This window comes from Xenopus tropicalis, chromosome 8, assembly GCF_000004195.4.
Source record: "Xenopus tropicalis strain Nigerian chromosome 8, UCB_Xtro_10.0, whole genome shotgun sequence".
Lineage (NCBI taxonomy): Eukaryota > Metazoa > Chordata > Amphibia > Anura > Pipidae > Xenopus > Xenopus tropicalis.
Window position 1 is genome coordinate 110,762,522 of NC_030684.2, and position 16,716 is coordinate 110,779,237.

Here is a 16,716-nt window from a genome sequence, read left to right on the forward strand (position 1 = left end):
GAGAGATTAGTCGCTGCGAGTTTAAGGGCCTTGGCAGACGGGAAGATTAGTTGCCACACGACAAATCTCCCTTGTCACAGGCGACTAATCTCCCTGTTATGCCATCCCACCGGCTAGAATGTAAATCGCTGGTGGGATGGCATACACGGTGCCGAAATCGGTCACGGCAACTTTGCAGATTTCAGGGAAAACGCGGTGCTGCGTATGCCATCCCACCTGCGATTTACATTCTAGCTGGTGGGATGGCATTTCGGGGAGATTAGTCGCCCACAACAAGGGAGATTTGTCGCTGGCAACTAATCTCCCTGTCTGTCAGGGCCCTTAAAAAGCAAGTTCCAGCGACAAGTCACTCATTTTGTCTCTACATAGAGAAGATTATAAATCGCCAGTACCTAAACCAACAATACGAACCCACTGAGCAGTCAATTTCCTTGTTAGGAAAAGACGAGAGACTTGTCATTGGAACTTGCTTTTTAATAATTGCAGCGACTAAATCTCCCCATGGGATATTAGCCTAAAACTGTTGGTTGCCCCTTCAATCAATCTATGGGATCCTAGCGCATCCAGGGATTATTGCCTATTCTCACTGAGCCTAGCACCGTTACTTCAGCATGACTGTGTTAATGGTAACTTTAGGGCAAAAAATGATAAGAAAAGAGATTCCTGACCCTAATGGCCCCTTGGAGCTGCTAGGTGCCTGCTTTGCTGCATTTCAGCTTATCCCAGGGGGGTGAAAGTACCACCTGGAGATGAGCAATAAAATTTAAAATAGCGCCTAGCATTTGGCTTTAGCTTTATCAAAACGTATCTTTTAACATAAATATTTGTTTCTAATGGGGCTACAGCTAATCACTGCATGGATACCAGTGCCAACATGGAACAATCGCTCATGTTCATTCCCCCTATGAATTGTCAGTCCCAAAAAGGCTAATTCTGATGATACAAAGTAAATAGATACTTAATAACCCATATAGACAACTGTGAAAGTGCACCCCAAGTGTGACACAAACTGTTGAACACAATAGTGCACAGCACAGAATATTTGTATGCACAACATTACAACGATTCACTCTGCTGCATTGAAAGGAACAGTATCACCATTTTTTTTAATACATACTTATTTCCCCCCAAAACAGCTATAGTGATAGGTAAGACTTACTTCTCCTTGGATTTTTTTTGTAAATCTTCAGCTTAAATTTGACTTGCAAAGTGCCCCATAGGAAAAAGGCGAAAAGGTGACAGCAGCTTGAATTCCTCTGTGAGCTGAACACAAGTCAGCTTCTCAATGATGGCCTAGGGCACTTTGCAAGGCAAATTCAAGCTGAAGATTTAAAAAAAATCCAAAGGGGAAGCGTTACCTATCATTATAGCTGTTTTCAGGGGATTTAAGGACTAAAAAAAATTTGGTGTTACTGTTCTTTAAAGCTACTTGTTGCGGCTACAGAAGAGACAATACTGATCACTGTCTCTACGTGTGTTTTAGGAGAGACAGTGGTCAGTATTGGTCTATAGCAGGGTATTTTCTGGGCGCAACATGTAGCAGCGTGCGTCATAGCCCCAATAATAGTGAATGTAGAAATCAATACCTACACAGTCGCCAACACAGGGAAGCAGAACACAGATAAACAAAAATACTGATATACACCTTTGTGAGGTATCTGAACTAATGGGAGGTCATTGATTAAAATCCATAAGATAGAATAAATACATAGCACACGGAATCCATACATATACAGGTGTAAGCATATGAACTGTATGGGGAAACACGTATGTTAGTTAATGTGTATCCACAGCAATAATACTGCACCCATAATCTCCATAAATACACTGAATGTCCCTCATATACACCAAGCCTGTGCTAAAGGGAATAATACACATTTCCTAAACTACACAATCACGTACAAATGTAAGGGGGTACTGTTGTCCCATATTTACCCTCTTTTTCACAATTCCATTTTATTGCTATATGCAAGACCCAAAGGGGATCTGAACCCAAATAAATGAATTGATAGTAACTTTCTCAGGGTGCTTCTCCGAGCACATTTTCTAATTTACATTCATTTTTAAAAGGCAAATAGAAAGCTTTTAGCTAAACTGAAAGTCAGCAACCCAAGGGTTACATGAATCCAGGCCATGCACAGACAGTGTAATAATAGTATAAAACTATGCCAATATCCCAGAAACCGCTTAAAACATTAAATGAATGTAAATTGCAAATTGCTGAAAGTAGTGATGTGTGGGTCAAGAAAAACTCAAACCGCTCCCAAGCCGGCTTCTTCCCTCCGTTTTTAGACCAACGCCGCATGCCTATAAATCCGGAAGTTGGCAATGTCAGGCCGTGGGGGGAAGAAAGAACAGATCAACCCAAACCCACCCGAAACCCGCAAATGGAGTGCTGAGGTCAGCTGAACCTACCCACAACTTGCAAATGGCGTGCCGAGGTCAGCCCAATCCTGCCCGCTACCCACAAATGGCGTGCCGAGGTCATCCCAATCCTGCCCGCTACCCACAAATGGCGTGCCGAGGTCAGCGCAATCCTGCCCGCTACCCACAAATGGTGTGCCGAGGTCAGCCCAATCCTGCCCGCTACCCAGAAATGGCGTGCCGAGGTCAGCCCAATCCTGCCCGCTACCCAGAAATGGCGTGCCGAGGTCAGGCTGATCCTGCCCGCTACCCACAAATGGTGTGCCGAGGTCAGCCCAATCCTGCCCGCTACCCACAAATGGTGTGCCGAGGTCAGCCCAATCCTGCCCGCTACCCACAAATGGTGTGCCGAGGTCAGCCCAATCCTGCCCGCTACCCACAAATGGTGTGCCGAGGTCAGCCCAATCCTGCCCGCTACCCACAAATGGTGTGCCGAGGTCAGCCCAATCCTGCCCGCTACCCACAAATGGCGTGCCGAGGTCAGCGCAATCCTGCCCGCTACCCACAAATGGCGTGCCGAGGTCAGCCCAATCCTGCCCGCTACCCACAAATGTTGTGCCGAGGTCAGCCCAATCCTGCCCGCTACCCACAAATGTTGTGCCGAGGTCAGCCCAATCCTGCCCGCTACCCACAAATGGCGTGCCGAGGTCAACGCAATCCTGCCCGCTACCCACAAATGGCATGCCGAGGTCAGCCCAATCCTGCCCACTACCCACAAATGGCGTGCCGAGGTCAGCCCAATCCTGCCCACTACCCACAAATGGTGTGCCGAGGACAGGCTGATCCCTGGGTCCCTTGGGTATCAGCCCAACCTGCACATCACTAGCTCAGAGGATCTCTCTGAGTAAGTTTATACAAATTCATTTTTGGTGTTTGGGTCCCCTTAATGGTACTTTGATTCTGGAGCAACTATACACTTTGCCATAAAGCAAACAAGAAAGGAAACTTGCCTGAGTGCCAGGAAATGAATTCCTCCAGGCTTGTGCAATATCACTTGCAGTACGAGGGGTTTGTCCCTACTGTACATAACATTACATACGGACACCATTCTGACAGCAGTGTCCCTTTTTTACAGCAGCACAGCTTCATTTTAACAATCAATTTCCGCAGTCACTAATACAGGTATGGGATCTATTGGCCAGAATGCTTGGCACCTGAGCTTTTCTAGATAAGGGATCTTTCTGTAATTTAGATCATCATACCTTAAGTCTAAAATCAATTAAATAATAAATAAACCCAATAGGACTGTTTTATCACCAATATGAATGTATGCAGCTTAGTTACCATCAGGTACAAGCTACTGTTTTATTATTACAGAGAAAAAGGAAATTTTTCAAAAATAAGAATTATTTAATTAAAATGGAGTCTATGGGAGATGGCCTTCCTGTAATTCAGAGCTTCCTGGATAATGGGCCTCATACCTGTATTATAAAGTTAAAATGTAGAACAGTAGGAGTCACGTACATGATTGTGACCATATAAAATCAGAAGAATACAGAAGCCTTTGGTACAGGTCACAGAACTCTGAGGCCACTTTTATATTGCGATGCAGAATAGGAGCCCAGGCTACCGACCCAGGGTCTGAGATAAGTCATTCTAATCAAGGGGTGGAGGATATCTAACAAACCAGCCCCCCTCACCAAGTGAATAACCATTCCCCTTGTGCCTTGTACATGGTATTATGCTCTTAAAATATAAATGGTATTGTTTGGTGTTACTTGTTTAGTCCTGTTATGGCCTCATATTCCTACAGTGGGTTTCAGATATGGTCTTGGAACAACATGGCCTGAATGGTGTGTTATAATAAAAGAAATGATCTCTGACATAAAGGTATTACTGAACTGCGTTGTTAAAGAGCAACCAAAAGCAAATCATTTGATGCTACTTCTCCTTGACTGGCCAGAAATGGCTATTAACTACTTTAGTTTACTAAGAGCATTATAGATTGTTTGTAGGCACATGATCCTTGAATATAATGTCCCTTAAAATCGATATAATAAATACATTATTGCCTTTATACAGGGACAGCTATTGTTTTTGTGCTTTTTTGTGAATTTGTGGCTGTGGTGGTGCAAGCATTAATTTGGGCAGTTAGAATAAAGGGAATTACTTGTGTACGTAATGTAGACTCAATGCCAGGAAGTTACAGATGTTGGTGATGGGTAAAAAGCCTCCACGCCACAAGATGAATGCACTGAGGGATAAGGAAAGACAGGAGAATGAGACATAGGAACATCCTGTAACAAACCAGAGTATGGAGACACTGGCGGAACAGTCTGTGGGATAAAATCTACAATAAGGATTATATCAGCAATATCCTTTCATTTTTACAGCGTAAAAAACCTAAGTAAAAAGGGTTGGGCTGAACTACCCTGTCTCACACATATAAAATATAGGAGAGATCCCAAAGAGCCTTCACAGCACAAAACGGAGTCCCTGCATAAGTGACAAGTCCCTCTCCTCCTGCAGTATATCCACGAGACTTCCTTAATACCACCTTTGGCCACCACGTCCACCATAACTGTCACTATAGCTGCCACGGTTGGAATATCCTCCTTTGCTGTGGTATCCTCCTCCACCACCTTTCCCGAAATCTCTTCCTCCTGCATTATATCCACCTCCTCCTCTTCCAAATCCACCTCCTCCTCTCCCGCCTCCTCCTCGCCATCCTCCTCTTCCTCCATCATTTTGTCTTTTTTGCCATGGGGGCATCTCAGGAGGTGGGGGGTCAATTTCAGAAGGTCTCCCTCCTCTGTCTGGCACTCTGCCCATCAGGACCTGTATAAAGGGTAACAAATTTAGAGTATTGGAACATACAGGTACAATGGGACAGCCTGGTTCACTTATCGGTCTTGTACTCTACACAAAATAAGGAGAGTAGTAGTCAGCATCAAGCCTTGTGATTAGTTAGAAGTAGTGCAGGTTCCCCAATGGCCACTTTCCATCGGCATATCCTGGTACAGAAGAACAGGAACAGCACCTCTTGTCTTTGTAGATTTGTACATTTGTACATTTCAGGTCACATAAGACCTTTTATCAAGCTGCTTGATAAAAGGTCTTATGTGACCTGAAACGTTGCTGCTGTTGTTGTTTGCCCCAAAAAACTTTGCAATAAAGGCATTTTAATCTACAAAGACAAGAGGTGCTGTTCCTGTTCTTCTGCACAAAATAAGGAACATGACCAAATGGAACTTTAGTAATATCCGCAGCAGCCAACAGAATGATACCATAAAACTGAGCCAGCACAGGAATTCACCTGCAATAAACACACAGCAATAAAACAAGCGTTTGGCTTCAAAGAAAATATTTCTGTATGGAGCACATATAAGTAGAATAGTAGCTCAAATTAATACATTGCATTCTTTGGTGTTACTTGTCCTTTAGTCATGCATGACTAAACTGCTTTTTAAAGTGAGTAATTTCAACACACTTCCTTGCAAAAGCAGCTAATTTATCTCTATAGATATTACTCATTATAATGCACCCACTAGAAGCTATATTATTTTTTAAATATAAGGTGAGATAGACTCCTCATAGAATCTGAGACCCTAAGAGTCCTTCTCTTATGTGCAATAGGCCTAAATAAGAACTCCCTAAATCTAGTGAAGCAATAACCGGGTATACTTTAATGTTACCTTCCAGTAATTATAGTATAATGCATGGGAATACACAATTCTGCAGAAGTAAAAGAACTACCATCCATAGACCCACTGAAACAGAAAACAAAAAAAGACTAACTGGTCAAGAGAAGTGGTGAACTGCTGCGTGGCTTCCAAACCAATATTATTATACTTTAATTTCATGGTGAATTACCCCTATAATCTGACTGGACCTTTCCACGATGGGAATGGACCATTTACCTTGTTTATTGCACATGTTGTCTTCTCGCGGATCTTTCCGCTGCTTGTGCGGATGATTCTGGAGAGATCCTTGCGGGCAGCCATAACATGTGCTAGTGAGACTGTGGATTTTGCAGATAGGGAGTAGCGAAGTGGCTGATACACACGGGCAATTTCATCTGTTTTGGACTTTGGGAAAGAGAATGAAGTTAGTCTCCAAAAAGAATTCGTACATTTGGCTATGTAAAATAACATGGAACGATTAGTGCCAGAGGAGGACAGAATACTACCATAATAGTTGTATCTATTCCACAGCCGCACCACTTTTGCCCAAGGCCAGAAAAGGCACCTGGCTAGGGCACAACGCTGCACTGGGAGGGTAGGTAATTGTTCTGCCTAACCCTAGTCAGGACTCTCTCGCCCCTGCCACCTCTTGTCCCTGTGTGCCCCCCCAAACCCATAATGTTAGCACTCCTGTGTGCGTAGGGGGGGCGAGGTGACCAGCCTCTGCCCAAGCCCACCTCAAAGGTCTTTCACTGAAATGAATGGCACAATGGTTAACACTGCTGCCTTGCTGTGCTGGGGTCCTAGGCTTGATTCAAGCCTATCTGCAAGTAGTAGGATGGGTATGTATGAGTCTTTGTGGGTTTCCTCTGGGTACTCCCAAAACCATACAGGCACGTTAATCTGCTACTAGTAAAATTAACCCTAATGCGTGCGAGTGTGATAGGGCCCTCAGAATGTAAGCTCCACTTGAGAATAAATACATTTATATATATTAAAATTAATATTATTAATAAAAATCTGTATTACATTTCTTTTTACAAGCCAAATGATCATTTTTGAAAAGTGCTGCCACCAACAGGCCTTTAGCTGTATGGCACATTCACATTACAAAGGCACTAATTACCTTGGCTCTGTCTGACCAACCAAATGACTGCACAGTTACATCCAGACGTTTTATTAACAACCTACGCCGACACTCATACTCCTTACAGAGAGCTGCATTGATTTTTTCCAGGCGCTCCTGTAAGGACAAGAACATGAAATTCAATTAAATATGCACCACTGAGCAAAAGCTGTATTACTTTTAGCTTTCATACAGAGCAGTCCATAACCAAGATTTAAAGGGGAACTGGGCCTGAAAACAAAAGTATAGTTTTCATATATCACACAGAGTACTCACACAGACTTTTTTTCAGCTTTCTTTTAATTCCTATTTACCATTTTTAGAATTGTTAAAAAAAAGAATTATTTGTTTGTTTGTTTTCGTCATCTCATGTTTCCAACTAGCAGCTTGGTAAGCCACATCCCTGAATTTCTAAACTGTTACATTTCATACATATAGTTTATACCTTTCTTAGCAGCAGATGCTTCAGTCCCTTCTGAAAACACTCCTTTTGTAAAAGTTTCTATCAGGGCAACTGAATACATTAGTTGCTGCCTGACAGGTCTCTGATGCTGCCGAGAAATTTATCACTAAATGTATCAAATGATAGAAAAGGGGATTCCCAAAATTCCAATTTTTAAAAAAAGGTATGATGAATGGGTGTTTATTCAATACAGCACTCTCTGGGTACTGCTTTCGAATGAATTCCTATGGCATTAACACTTGGTGACCCCACACACACAGCCTAGACCCCCAAAGTCTGGACACCCCAAGTTTAGAAAGTTGGCAACCTAACTTACAGAGTTCATTGGAGAAGAAGGAAAAACTAAACCAATTTTTAAAAAATACAAGAAATAGAAACTGAATAAAAAGTTATTATTTCTGCTGTATTATGTGAAAGTCTTGTCATTTTTCAGGCTTTTTTTCTGTCAGGAGCATGTGCAGTTAAAAATGTATCAGTCCTGACCGGTAATCGCCAGTAAAGGATATCAGTCTTTGTGTGATGCCCCCGTGCGCTAGCCTGCATTTTATTTATACTTGCATTTTATGCCAGAGGGGCTGCTGTAAGATGCCATAGACAGTCACTATTTATTGGGCTGCTGAGGGGCTGTTTGGGCCTCTGTGTACTTGAAATGCCAGGGTCTATTTTGAATCCCAGTCTGGAGCTGTGGGACAGTATTGGGCGTCTGCTGTGTTATAGTTCAGGAAGTCTCTGGAGGAAGCCTAACACTTTCATTCTCCTTTAACACTCACAACAAACCTTCTCAGTTGCTTGTAGTTCACAGCCAACCCAATGTGCCAAATGGTCCTTTAGACCAGCAGTGTCTTTTGATTGATTTTGTGAGCAGACAATGCCAAAGAGTGTACTAAGACTTCCTTAATGATTTAATCTATTGTTATTGTATATTATATAGCAAATAATGTACCCCCCTATTGTAAAATACTATAAAATATTTAAAGTCACTGAGGAGTTTCATGACCATATTAAGGTATGAGGCCTAAGGCTGAATGCTTTTATACAGGTCATGAAACTCTGAAGTGACTTCTAATATCTTCATATTTTAAAACATGGGGTATATTATTTATTATAATATACAAGTTTCAGTGAGAAATTACATCACTAACCACCATTTATAAGGATATAATATACAGGATATTCATGGCTCTTCTGTATTATATTACAGTAAAATTCATTTTCATCTATGGTGTATTGCCTATGCAATCTGAATTGCCTGACAATTAAACCCTGACAACAAAGTGCAAAACATTTGTCCCACTATTTGCTAAACCTTTTTACAAAAATGGCATCGTAAAGGGTTGCCTTACCAGCTGTTCCACGTTCAGCTCTGCACTAAGCAGTTTTCCCTTTAGTTCACTGTGATTCCCTTCAGAAAGCACATCTGTAATCTGCAAGAATATGGATAGACTGGTGTAAGGCCTCAGCATTCAATAGATAAGTAAAAGCAGCCAAACAAACTATATGTAGAAGTGAAGCTATCCCTATACCTTTGCTTCCACAGTTTTTAACATGGCCGAGACATCAGATGAAGGCTCTTCAGGTAAACGGAGAGCGCTGCAGATGGTTTTCACTTCTTTGTAGGCAGCATCAAGTGGATCCACCTCGCTCTTTTTCTTTTTCTTTATGATCTGCAAGGCCATAAGCTCTGTTGCTAGGAACACTGAGAAAAAAAAAAAACCATAGTTGCACCATTAAAAGATGAAGCATTACCTCAGGATATCCTATTGCAGTGGACAGAGGACTTAAAATAGTGTTAAGCCACTGGACCAGAGTACAGTATACAGTAAAGGCACTACTAAAGCATCGTAGGACACACTTAATAAAGAATCCAGGTTTCAGCTCAAGATGTAACCAAACAGACTCAAAAGAATTATCTGACTTTAACTTTAGTGTATGACTTCTGAATGATGGTTCAATAAAGGAAAAAAGCAGGTAGCCTCTAACATAAAGAAAAACAATTAAAGTATAGAAATAAGTGTAGCGCCATCTGGTGTACATAAGAAGCACCATTATGCCGCATTCTGCAATTATAGATGCCAATACTTTTAAAAGGCACTGAATAAAAAAAAAAAAAAAAAGTTCAGGAAACAAGAGAAGAAAAAATTGAAGTGTAGGTGCCCAGCTTTAAACTATAATTGGCTAAGAGCACCCCACATAAAAGGCGAGGTAACTTCAACTGTACTGTAAAAATATCATTGCACCCAGCCATATTACATTTATATCTGGGAGGATGTTATGATGCATTAAAGTCCCATTAGTGGAATGACAGGAAGAGCGAGAAACACAAAAAGGGGACAAGCATGTTTTCTTAAAAGAAAAATGGACTAGTATAGACATACATAGTATATGTGAACTATACCGAATTAGGGGAGGAAAGAGGGGTGAAATTGTATTCGATAAGTGGTGGATGAATGATTGGGGAAATGCTTTGGCAATAAATTTAAGTAATTTCTCCTAGGAAATGATGGGAATATTGTTTGTGAATATACAGGGTTTCAGAAAAGGTGTGGGGAAGGTATATGAAAAGGCAGCCATTAAAAAGAGGAGGGTGTAAAAAGTGAGTGAAAAGAGAAAAAACAGAAACTGAGAATTTTGCAGACTGTTGTGTAAATGTATTTAACAGGAATTGTGGTCCTGAGGGTCATTTATCAACACTGGGCAAATTTGCCCATGGGCATTAAGTCATGGCAACCAATCAAATTGTTGAATTCATTGTTCCACCCCCAACTGGTTGCTGTGGGTTACTGGTCACATGCAAACTTGGCCAGTGTTGATAAATGAACCCCAAGTTTGTCTACTGAAGAAAAAAGGATTGTGGGAGGAACTGTTGGGGAGAAGGGCATAGGGAGGCTGTGATTTCATAAAGATGATTGTGAAGGAGGGCAGTAGAATGAGAGGGGAGGGTGCAGAAGCCAGGGTTGATTAACAGCATGTACAGAGGAGGAAGAAGGGACAGTAAAACCAGTAGACAGTGATGCAGTGTTGTAGAAGGAACAATAAATACGATAACAAAATTGCAGAGAGGACAGCATGTAGATGGGACAGAGGAGAAAGTAAAGGCAGGGCAGATGGAGGCGGCAGATGAAGGAATATTAAAGTTACCCAGGTTTTTGACTCCCTCCCCCTGGCCTCCTGTCAATATAGGTGATTCCCCTTGTTTTTTTTAGCTTCTCCAGCTAAATTCAGAGTAAGCAGTTGCAGAATTCAGTGATATCAGAGGAGTACACGCACAGTGAACATTCAGGGGCTGCAGACATGTTTGCGCGCATTTGCAGCGATGTTATTAGAATGTGGAAAAATGTTGCCCCTGAAAATATGTAGCCCCGGAGTTGACTTCTCTGAAAGTGTCCTTTTTATGCTGGCCCAGTAGAGCCCAAGGGATGTTTTTGGACATGAAAGCCTGAAAATAAATGAATATGTAAAGGGGATCTTTAAACTCCAAAGTGGTCCAGATAGCCCTGCACCAGTAGTGCAAAGTGCAGGGGCAAACACGCAAAAGGAATACACTTAAAAGGAATCCAAATGGTCACCTTAGTTAGCCAATAAAGGCATCACCTTAACATCACCTTTGATACATTTCATGGCCATTTGCTGAATAGGTTTGGATTGGTTTGGATCTGATCTGACTAACAGGATCAGATTACAAATGGAAGTCTGTGAATGGTCTGAAGGCACATTTGAGCTAATCTAAAGGGGGGGTGTTCCACTTGCACTTTATAGAACTTCATAAACAGGGGTGGGAAAAAATATACCAAAATAGAGCCCTCTTTTCCTCTCGTATCACCTTTTTTTTTTTTTTTTTAATTTAAGAGCCAGTAACCACAATCTTCTACAGCCAGCAGTGTTGTAAACAAGCCTGTCAATTAAAGGACAAGGAAACTCAGATTTACTGGCTGTCTCCATCTCTTTGCCTCCAGAGATGCCCCCAGTAGCTCTCCATCTGTTTTTCTGCCGATTCACTGCATATGCTCTGTGCTGCTGTCAGTTACTGAGCCTAGGGACCAACACACAGTATACTGGATATACAAGATATAAATGTCACAATATGCCAGATTAGTAATTTATTCAGATTCACATTGCATGGCAGCTCTGAAACCAATGCAATTAGTATCAGAATTTAATAACCAGCCCTGTAACATAAGCTTATATGACAGGCCAACCTCATTTTTTTCCTGGTTGATAATTTGCAACAACCCCTAAGCTTAGCTTCTCAACAACTGCTCAGAACACATGTGAGGGTTGCTGACACTTTCCAAGATGGGGAGCGTCTGTAACAAATGTGACGTCCTGGATCATTGCTGCTATTGAGATGCTGATACATTAGGCTGGTGAGTGAGTTCAGTATATAAAATATGGCATTTTTAGCCATATTTATTTTTAGGCTTTAGTTCTCCTTTAAGAGGGAGGAAGTACAATTGACATTGTGAAGGAATTACCTTTTTGTGAAACTAAAAAAACTAAAAAAAATAAACAGTGCACTCACATAGCAGCTTCAGGCAATCTCCTCTGCTTTTGACTCTTTCCTTGATATCACCAGTCAAAAGGGTAGGATAAGGGCATGACAGCTCTTTTAGAAACCCACTTACTTCAAGCTGAACACTCTCAACATCATCGCCTTGGAAAAAAGCAAACAGTCACAGTCAGTGAACTACTTCTGCACAACAAGAAAAGAGTAGCTAGAACTGGAAAATAAAGGAGACATTTTCACACTGTCTTGAAGTTAATATTTAAATTACAACAAAAAATTGGTTAATAAAACAAAATATACCAACCAGAATACATTACAAATATTGCTAACCCGTGACTAAAGTTATTTGTAAATGCAATTGCTATTAAAAGCAATATTAGTCTGCCCCTTTTTATTCTCTGCACTTCCTGCTCGTCCTGATTATTTTAACAATCTAGCAAAAAGGTGGCCATACACCATAAGATCCGCTAAAACAAGCAGATCTTTCCACCAATATCAGAGTAATCAGATTGTTTGGCCCACTGGAGTGAGGGCCACATCAATGAGCAAATGCAGTCCTAAATCTGGCAGTAAAATCAAATTTGCCTGACTGACATCTGCCCATTTTTTGGCCAGATTTCAGTCGGGTAGGCCCATCAGGGTTCCCCATGCATGAGCAGATAAGCTGCCGAACCGGTCTGAAGAACCCAAATTGGCAGCTAAAATCTGCCCGTCTTTGGCCACCTTAATACAACACTCCCCAAGCTAAGACTCCAATTCCCAAGATTTCATGAATGCTTCATCGTGTGTCTGTTGATCAACTAAGCTTCTACTATTACAGACAGATACAGCTTTCAATAGCATTTTCATTTACACCCAATATTAAATCCATTGAAAAAAAATGAATGAATTCATATAGGAAAGTTTATTACAATGACATTTCTTTTATTAGGTAATTAGGTAGGGGGGGGATTACTAAGGAGCTCTTACCTGAGGAACTAATACTTTCCTCTAAGCCGTCCAATGATTTAATCTGAGAGCAGAGCCATGAAAGGACCTGGAAAAAGTCAGGAGATGTCAAACCGGCTTCTAATGTCTTGTTTAAAATGGCCTCCTCCAGTAAAGGTCCTTGGTATCTGGAAGAGATAAATAGAATTAAGAATGCTTTAATAACATAAATTAGACGCATGTTTACGAAAGCATATTTGAGTTGCATTAAAGGGATCTGCCCCTATTATCTACATTGCTGGTTACTGCTGGTTCTGATTCTTGAAACAATGTATCAGAAGCCAGCTGCTAACAGACTTGTGAAGAAGCATGCAAGGAATTGTAAGAATTGGAGTCCTGACTGGTGGGGAGCTGGCTTCCGCTACATTCTGCTACATCAAGAGTCAGAACCAGCAGCACGGAAAGGGACAAATACCGTGTACAGTTGCAATTACATTTACAAAAAACTCAAATAATTACAAGTAAATCATTGAACAATTTTCTTTCATTATTCAAAACTAATTTGGGTAGCATCTCCCTTTAATACAGCAAAGGTAAGAGAATATAAACATTGCAAATACAGGTTTAACACGAGGGTTGCTTAAATCCACACATTTACGTAGGAACAGTTTACAGCTTAATTGACTCAAGTTCTTGCTCTTCCATTATGATTTCCAGAACAACTGTTATAACAACAATGCAACAATCACCTGTATGCAATAAAAAGTTTGCCAAGGTGCAGTAACCGATAGCAACCGAGATGTGACCAGGAAATACCACCTGTTGAGGTGCTATAGGTTATACTGTACCAAACTTTTTTCCTAATATTACATAACCCCCTATGCACAAAGCCTAGATTAATGCAATATGTATGATAAACAGATCCGGAATACTGCAAGCCTATAAATGTATTTGTAAACAGTTTTAAACTTAAGGCACACAAGGATATATACCCCCAGAATGAATATTAGATTTGACTGTTTCAACATTTCTGTAAACTGAATGTCAGAATGTTTAAAGTAAAAAACTTGTGCAGCACTTTAACCTATCTATATTTATTATTTGTTTGTGACTCTGGCTTAACATGTTGCTGTACTTGTTAAGCCCCTCGTGTTTCTATTATGTGCTATTTGTTTGCCAGCTCCTTCTCCTTATTATATGTTTTTGATCATGTTTATTTACACAGTTTGTTTATTTTGGCTACCATGGCTACCACTATTCCTTTTTGGCGCCCTTTTTTACTGAGGTGGGCTTTTTAATGGGGTGGGTTCTGTCTTTTGGTTTTTTCCCTGAGGAAGAGCACAGTTAGTGCTCGAAACGTTGGATCTCTTTTCTTAAATAAACTTATTATATTTTTGCCAAGTCCTGGTGTGTGCAGCTCACTTTCTTGCTTTATATTTTTTTGCTAGCACTCTGGGCATTTGAATTTCAATAGGGTGTGCTCCGTTTGTTCTTGTTATATTTATTATTTAATAGAAGTTAATAACAGTGTACTGTAAAAAAAAAAAACCTTTAAAATGTATTTACAAACAGGCAGATCCTCCTCCTAGGCTACTGCCTTTTCTATTGATTGCAATTTAGACTCATCCAACCAGTGACCTTCTTGCTGTGTTTGCATGAAGCCTCCTGGCACCCTACAGCCATACTTGGACTCTATTTGCAAAAGTTTAAGCGCTGCAGGCTTAAATGGCCAGCTCTACACAGCACCCACAGGGGAAAACCAAATACTGCAGCCTATGATGCAAAGATCAAGGGGCCCATGGGTTGCTAAGGGCTGCAGCCTAGCAACAAGTGGAGAGAAGATGGTTCCTTATTTGTATCTGGAAAACTGAAACTATCCCAAATGTAATAGGTATGCAATTATAAAATTCTGCCCCTCCCCCGCCTTTACACTATATACCATGTGGAGAGTAAGGGAATGTGCTATAGATCAGTATATGATTCCAGCACAACATTAGCCATTCTCTAAAGCAAATGCTGATCCCGGCCGCAGGGCTCCTCACTCACCCCAAAGCCTCCAAACTGTCCAGCAGGTCTGCTTCCATTTGTGCAGGTAATGTTCAGCAATTTGTATCCCCAGTCTCCATTCAAACCAATCAAATCTTTCAATCCCGGTGTTTCCAGGCTACTTCCGGTACAGCACAGCAAAAATTCCGTGCTCCATCCTAGCTTCCGGTGTCAATGTTCCGAGTACAGAGACGTGCAAAACAGCGCGAAATTGATGCAGGGGCAGATAATAGCAAGAAAAAGGGCATGTGGGATTGAGCTAGTAGTTCTCTGTGAGGAGCAGTACGTTTGCCAGGGTGGCAGTAGAGGAGGGAACATGACTGTAATGGAGGACAAAGAAAATGCTAACGTGGAACAAAGCAACGTGGAGCCGTTCCCATGATCTTATTTGGGATTGCCACCTTACTTGGAAGAAATACAAGGCTTCTCAAAGTGTTCAATTTTTTTCTAATAATAACAGTGGCAGGAAGCATCATTTTTACCAGCAAGGTGGCGACCTTAAGAGGGCTATAAATTCCCTGGGGTTATTCTGTCCAACTACCTCTAGAAAAAACATCTGAAAAATATACTAAAGCCCTTAAAATTCCTTTCCTTTCGTTTTTATGGCATCTTCTTCTATTTTAAGCACTTTGGGATTGGGATAAGACCTTCATTCCAGCTGTGTATTGAATGCTTAAGACTTGGGCATCTACTGTCTTTGTGCTTAGACTTTGTGAAATGGTAATGCTACACCCAATATTATGATACTATAGGGTTGTTACCTTTTCTGAAAAAAAAATCCAATGTTTTTCCTGTATTTTTATCTTCCCTATTAATAACATTAGCATCATTTTGACTGAACTTTTTTTTATTCTTTCCCCATTTAAATGGAGGTGATGCTGGGGGTGAGTTTGGGCAGTTGTTAATATATTTTTCCCCTATCTTAGAAATGTACTTAACCATAAAAGCTGCACCTAAAACAAAAAGCAAACAAATGAATATAAACACACACAAAGCTATTAAGTTTTTTGGCAGGATGGGAAAATACACAGGATCCATCAACTTGCAAAACATAAGGGGAGAAAAGGAAACTTTTGCATTTGCACCCCAGTGTGCTTACAGCCCACCACCCAAAGAAGATTCAAATATAGATCCCTGCATTTTGCCTCTACATATGCAGTATAGGTGTCAAAGTAAATAATGGTGCTCAAATTGCAAGTTTAATCTTTTTTTTTTTTTTTTTTTTTTTTTTGCTCCTTTCAGAAAAGGTTTTTGAAAAGGTTCCATAGAAGCTACAGTGCATCGGCAGATTAGATATTCAAACAAGGTCAATCCATGAACTGACCAACATCCATATAGATAGGTCTAGATCAGTGCTGTCCAACTTCTGTTGTACCGAGGGCCGGAATTTTTCCAACCTACGTGGTGGAGGGCCGATAATGGAAGCCAGTTTTGACCACTCCCCTTTTTGAAACCGCACCCACTTGAAACCACACCTATGTTATCACATGACCATACCCATATTAATGGTTGTAGTACAGCAAAAACCTGCCATACTCTGCCTGCCCTACCCTGCCTGTGTGTGCCATACTCTGCCTTCCCTACCCTGCCTGTGTGTGCCATA

At 41.1% G+C, this 16,716-nt stretch overlaps 2 protein-coding genes across 2 annotated transcripts; one reads left to right on the forward strand and one right to left on the reverse strand.

The window, feature by feature from the left end:
• The first annotated feature begins 1,363 nt into the window (after window positions 1–1,363).
• LOC116406601 (decreased expression in renal and prostate cancer protein-like) lies at window positions 1,364–3,593 on the forward strand. The gene is made up of 2 exons (XM_031890943.1): window positions 1,364–3,071; window positions 3,198–3,593. The coding sequence occupies exons 1-2, from the start codon at window positions 2,429–2,431 to the stop codon at window positions 3,248–3,250; spliced, it is 696 nt and encodes a 231-aa protein (XP_031746803.1). The 5' UTR covers window positions 1,364–2,428; the 3' UTR covers window positions 3,251–3,593.
• Window positions 3,594–3,686: 93 nt separating this feature from the next.
• fam98b (family with sequence similarity 98 member B) lies at window positions 3,687–15,436 on the reverse strand. Its single transcript, XM_002932837.5, has 8 exons — window positions 15,114–15,436; window positions 13,110–13,255; window positions 12,156–12,287; window positions 9,160–9,332; window positions 8,980–9,060; window positions 7,174–7,290; window positions 6,285–6,452; window positions 3,687–5,202 (listed from the first exon to the last, which is right to left on the reverse strand). Exons 1-8 carry the CDS (start codon window positions 15,149–15,151, stop codon window positions 4,912–4,914), a joined length of 1,146 nt encoding a protein of 381 aa, XP_002932883.1. The 5' UTR covers window positions 15,152–15,436; the 3' UTR covers window positions 3,687–4,911.
• Between the last annotated feature and the right edge of the window lie 1,280 nt (window positions 15,437–16,716).

Bases quoted from the DNA above. Each gene is read 5' to 3' on its own strand.
- LOC116406601 (XM_031890943.1), top strand. From the start codon at position 2,429: ATGGCGTGCCGAGGTCAGCCCAATCCTGCCCGCTACCCACAAATGGCG. The intron at 3,072-3,197 runs GTCAACGCAATC...TGGTGTGCCGAG, and splicing joins CCCACAAATGGCGTGCCGAG to GACAGGCTGATCCCTGGGTC.
- fam98b (XM_002932837.5), bottom strand. From the start codon at position 15,151: ATGGAAGCAGACCTGCTGGACAGTTTGGAGGCTTTGGG. The intron at 12,288-13,109 runs GTAAGAGCTCCT...CTTTTTTCCAAG, and splicing joins GGAAAGTATTAGTTCCTCAG to GCGATGATGTTGAGAGTGTT. The intron at 5,203-6,284 runs GTAAATGGTCCA...CCCTTTATACAG, and splicing joins CAACATGTGCAATAAACAAG to GTCCTGATGGGCAGAGTGCC.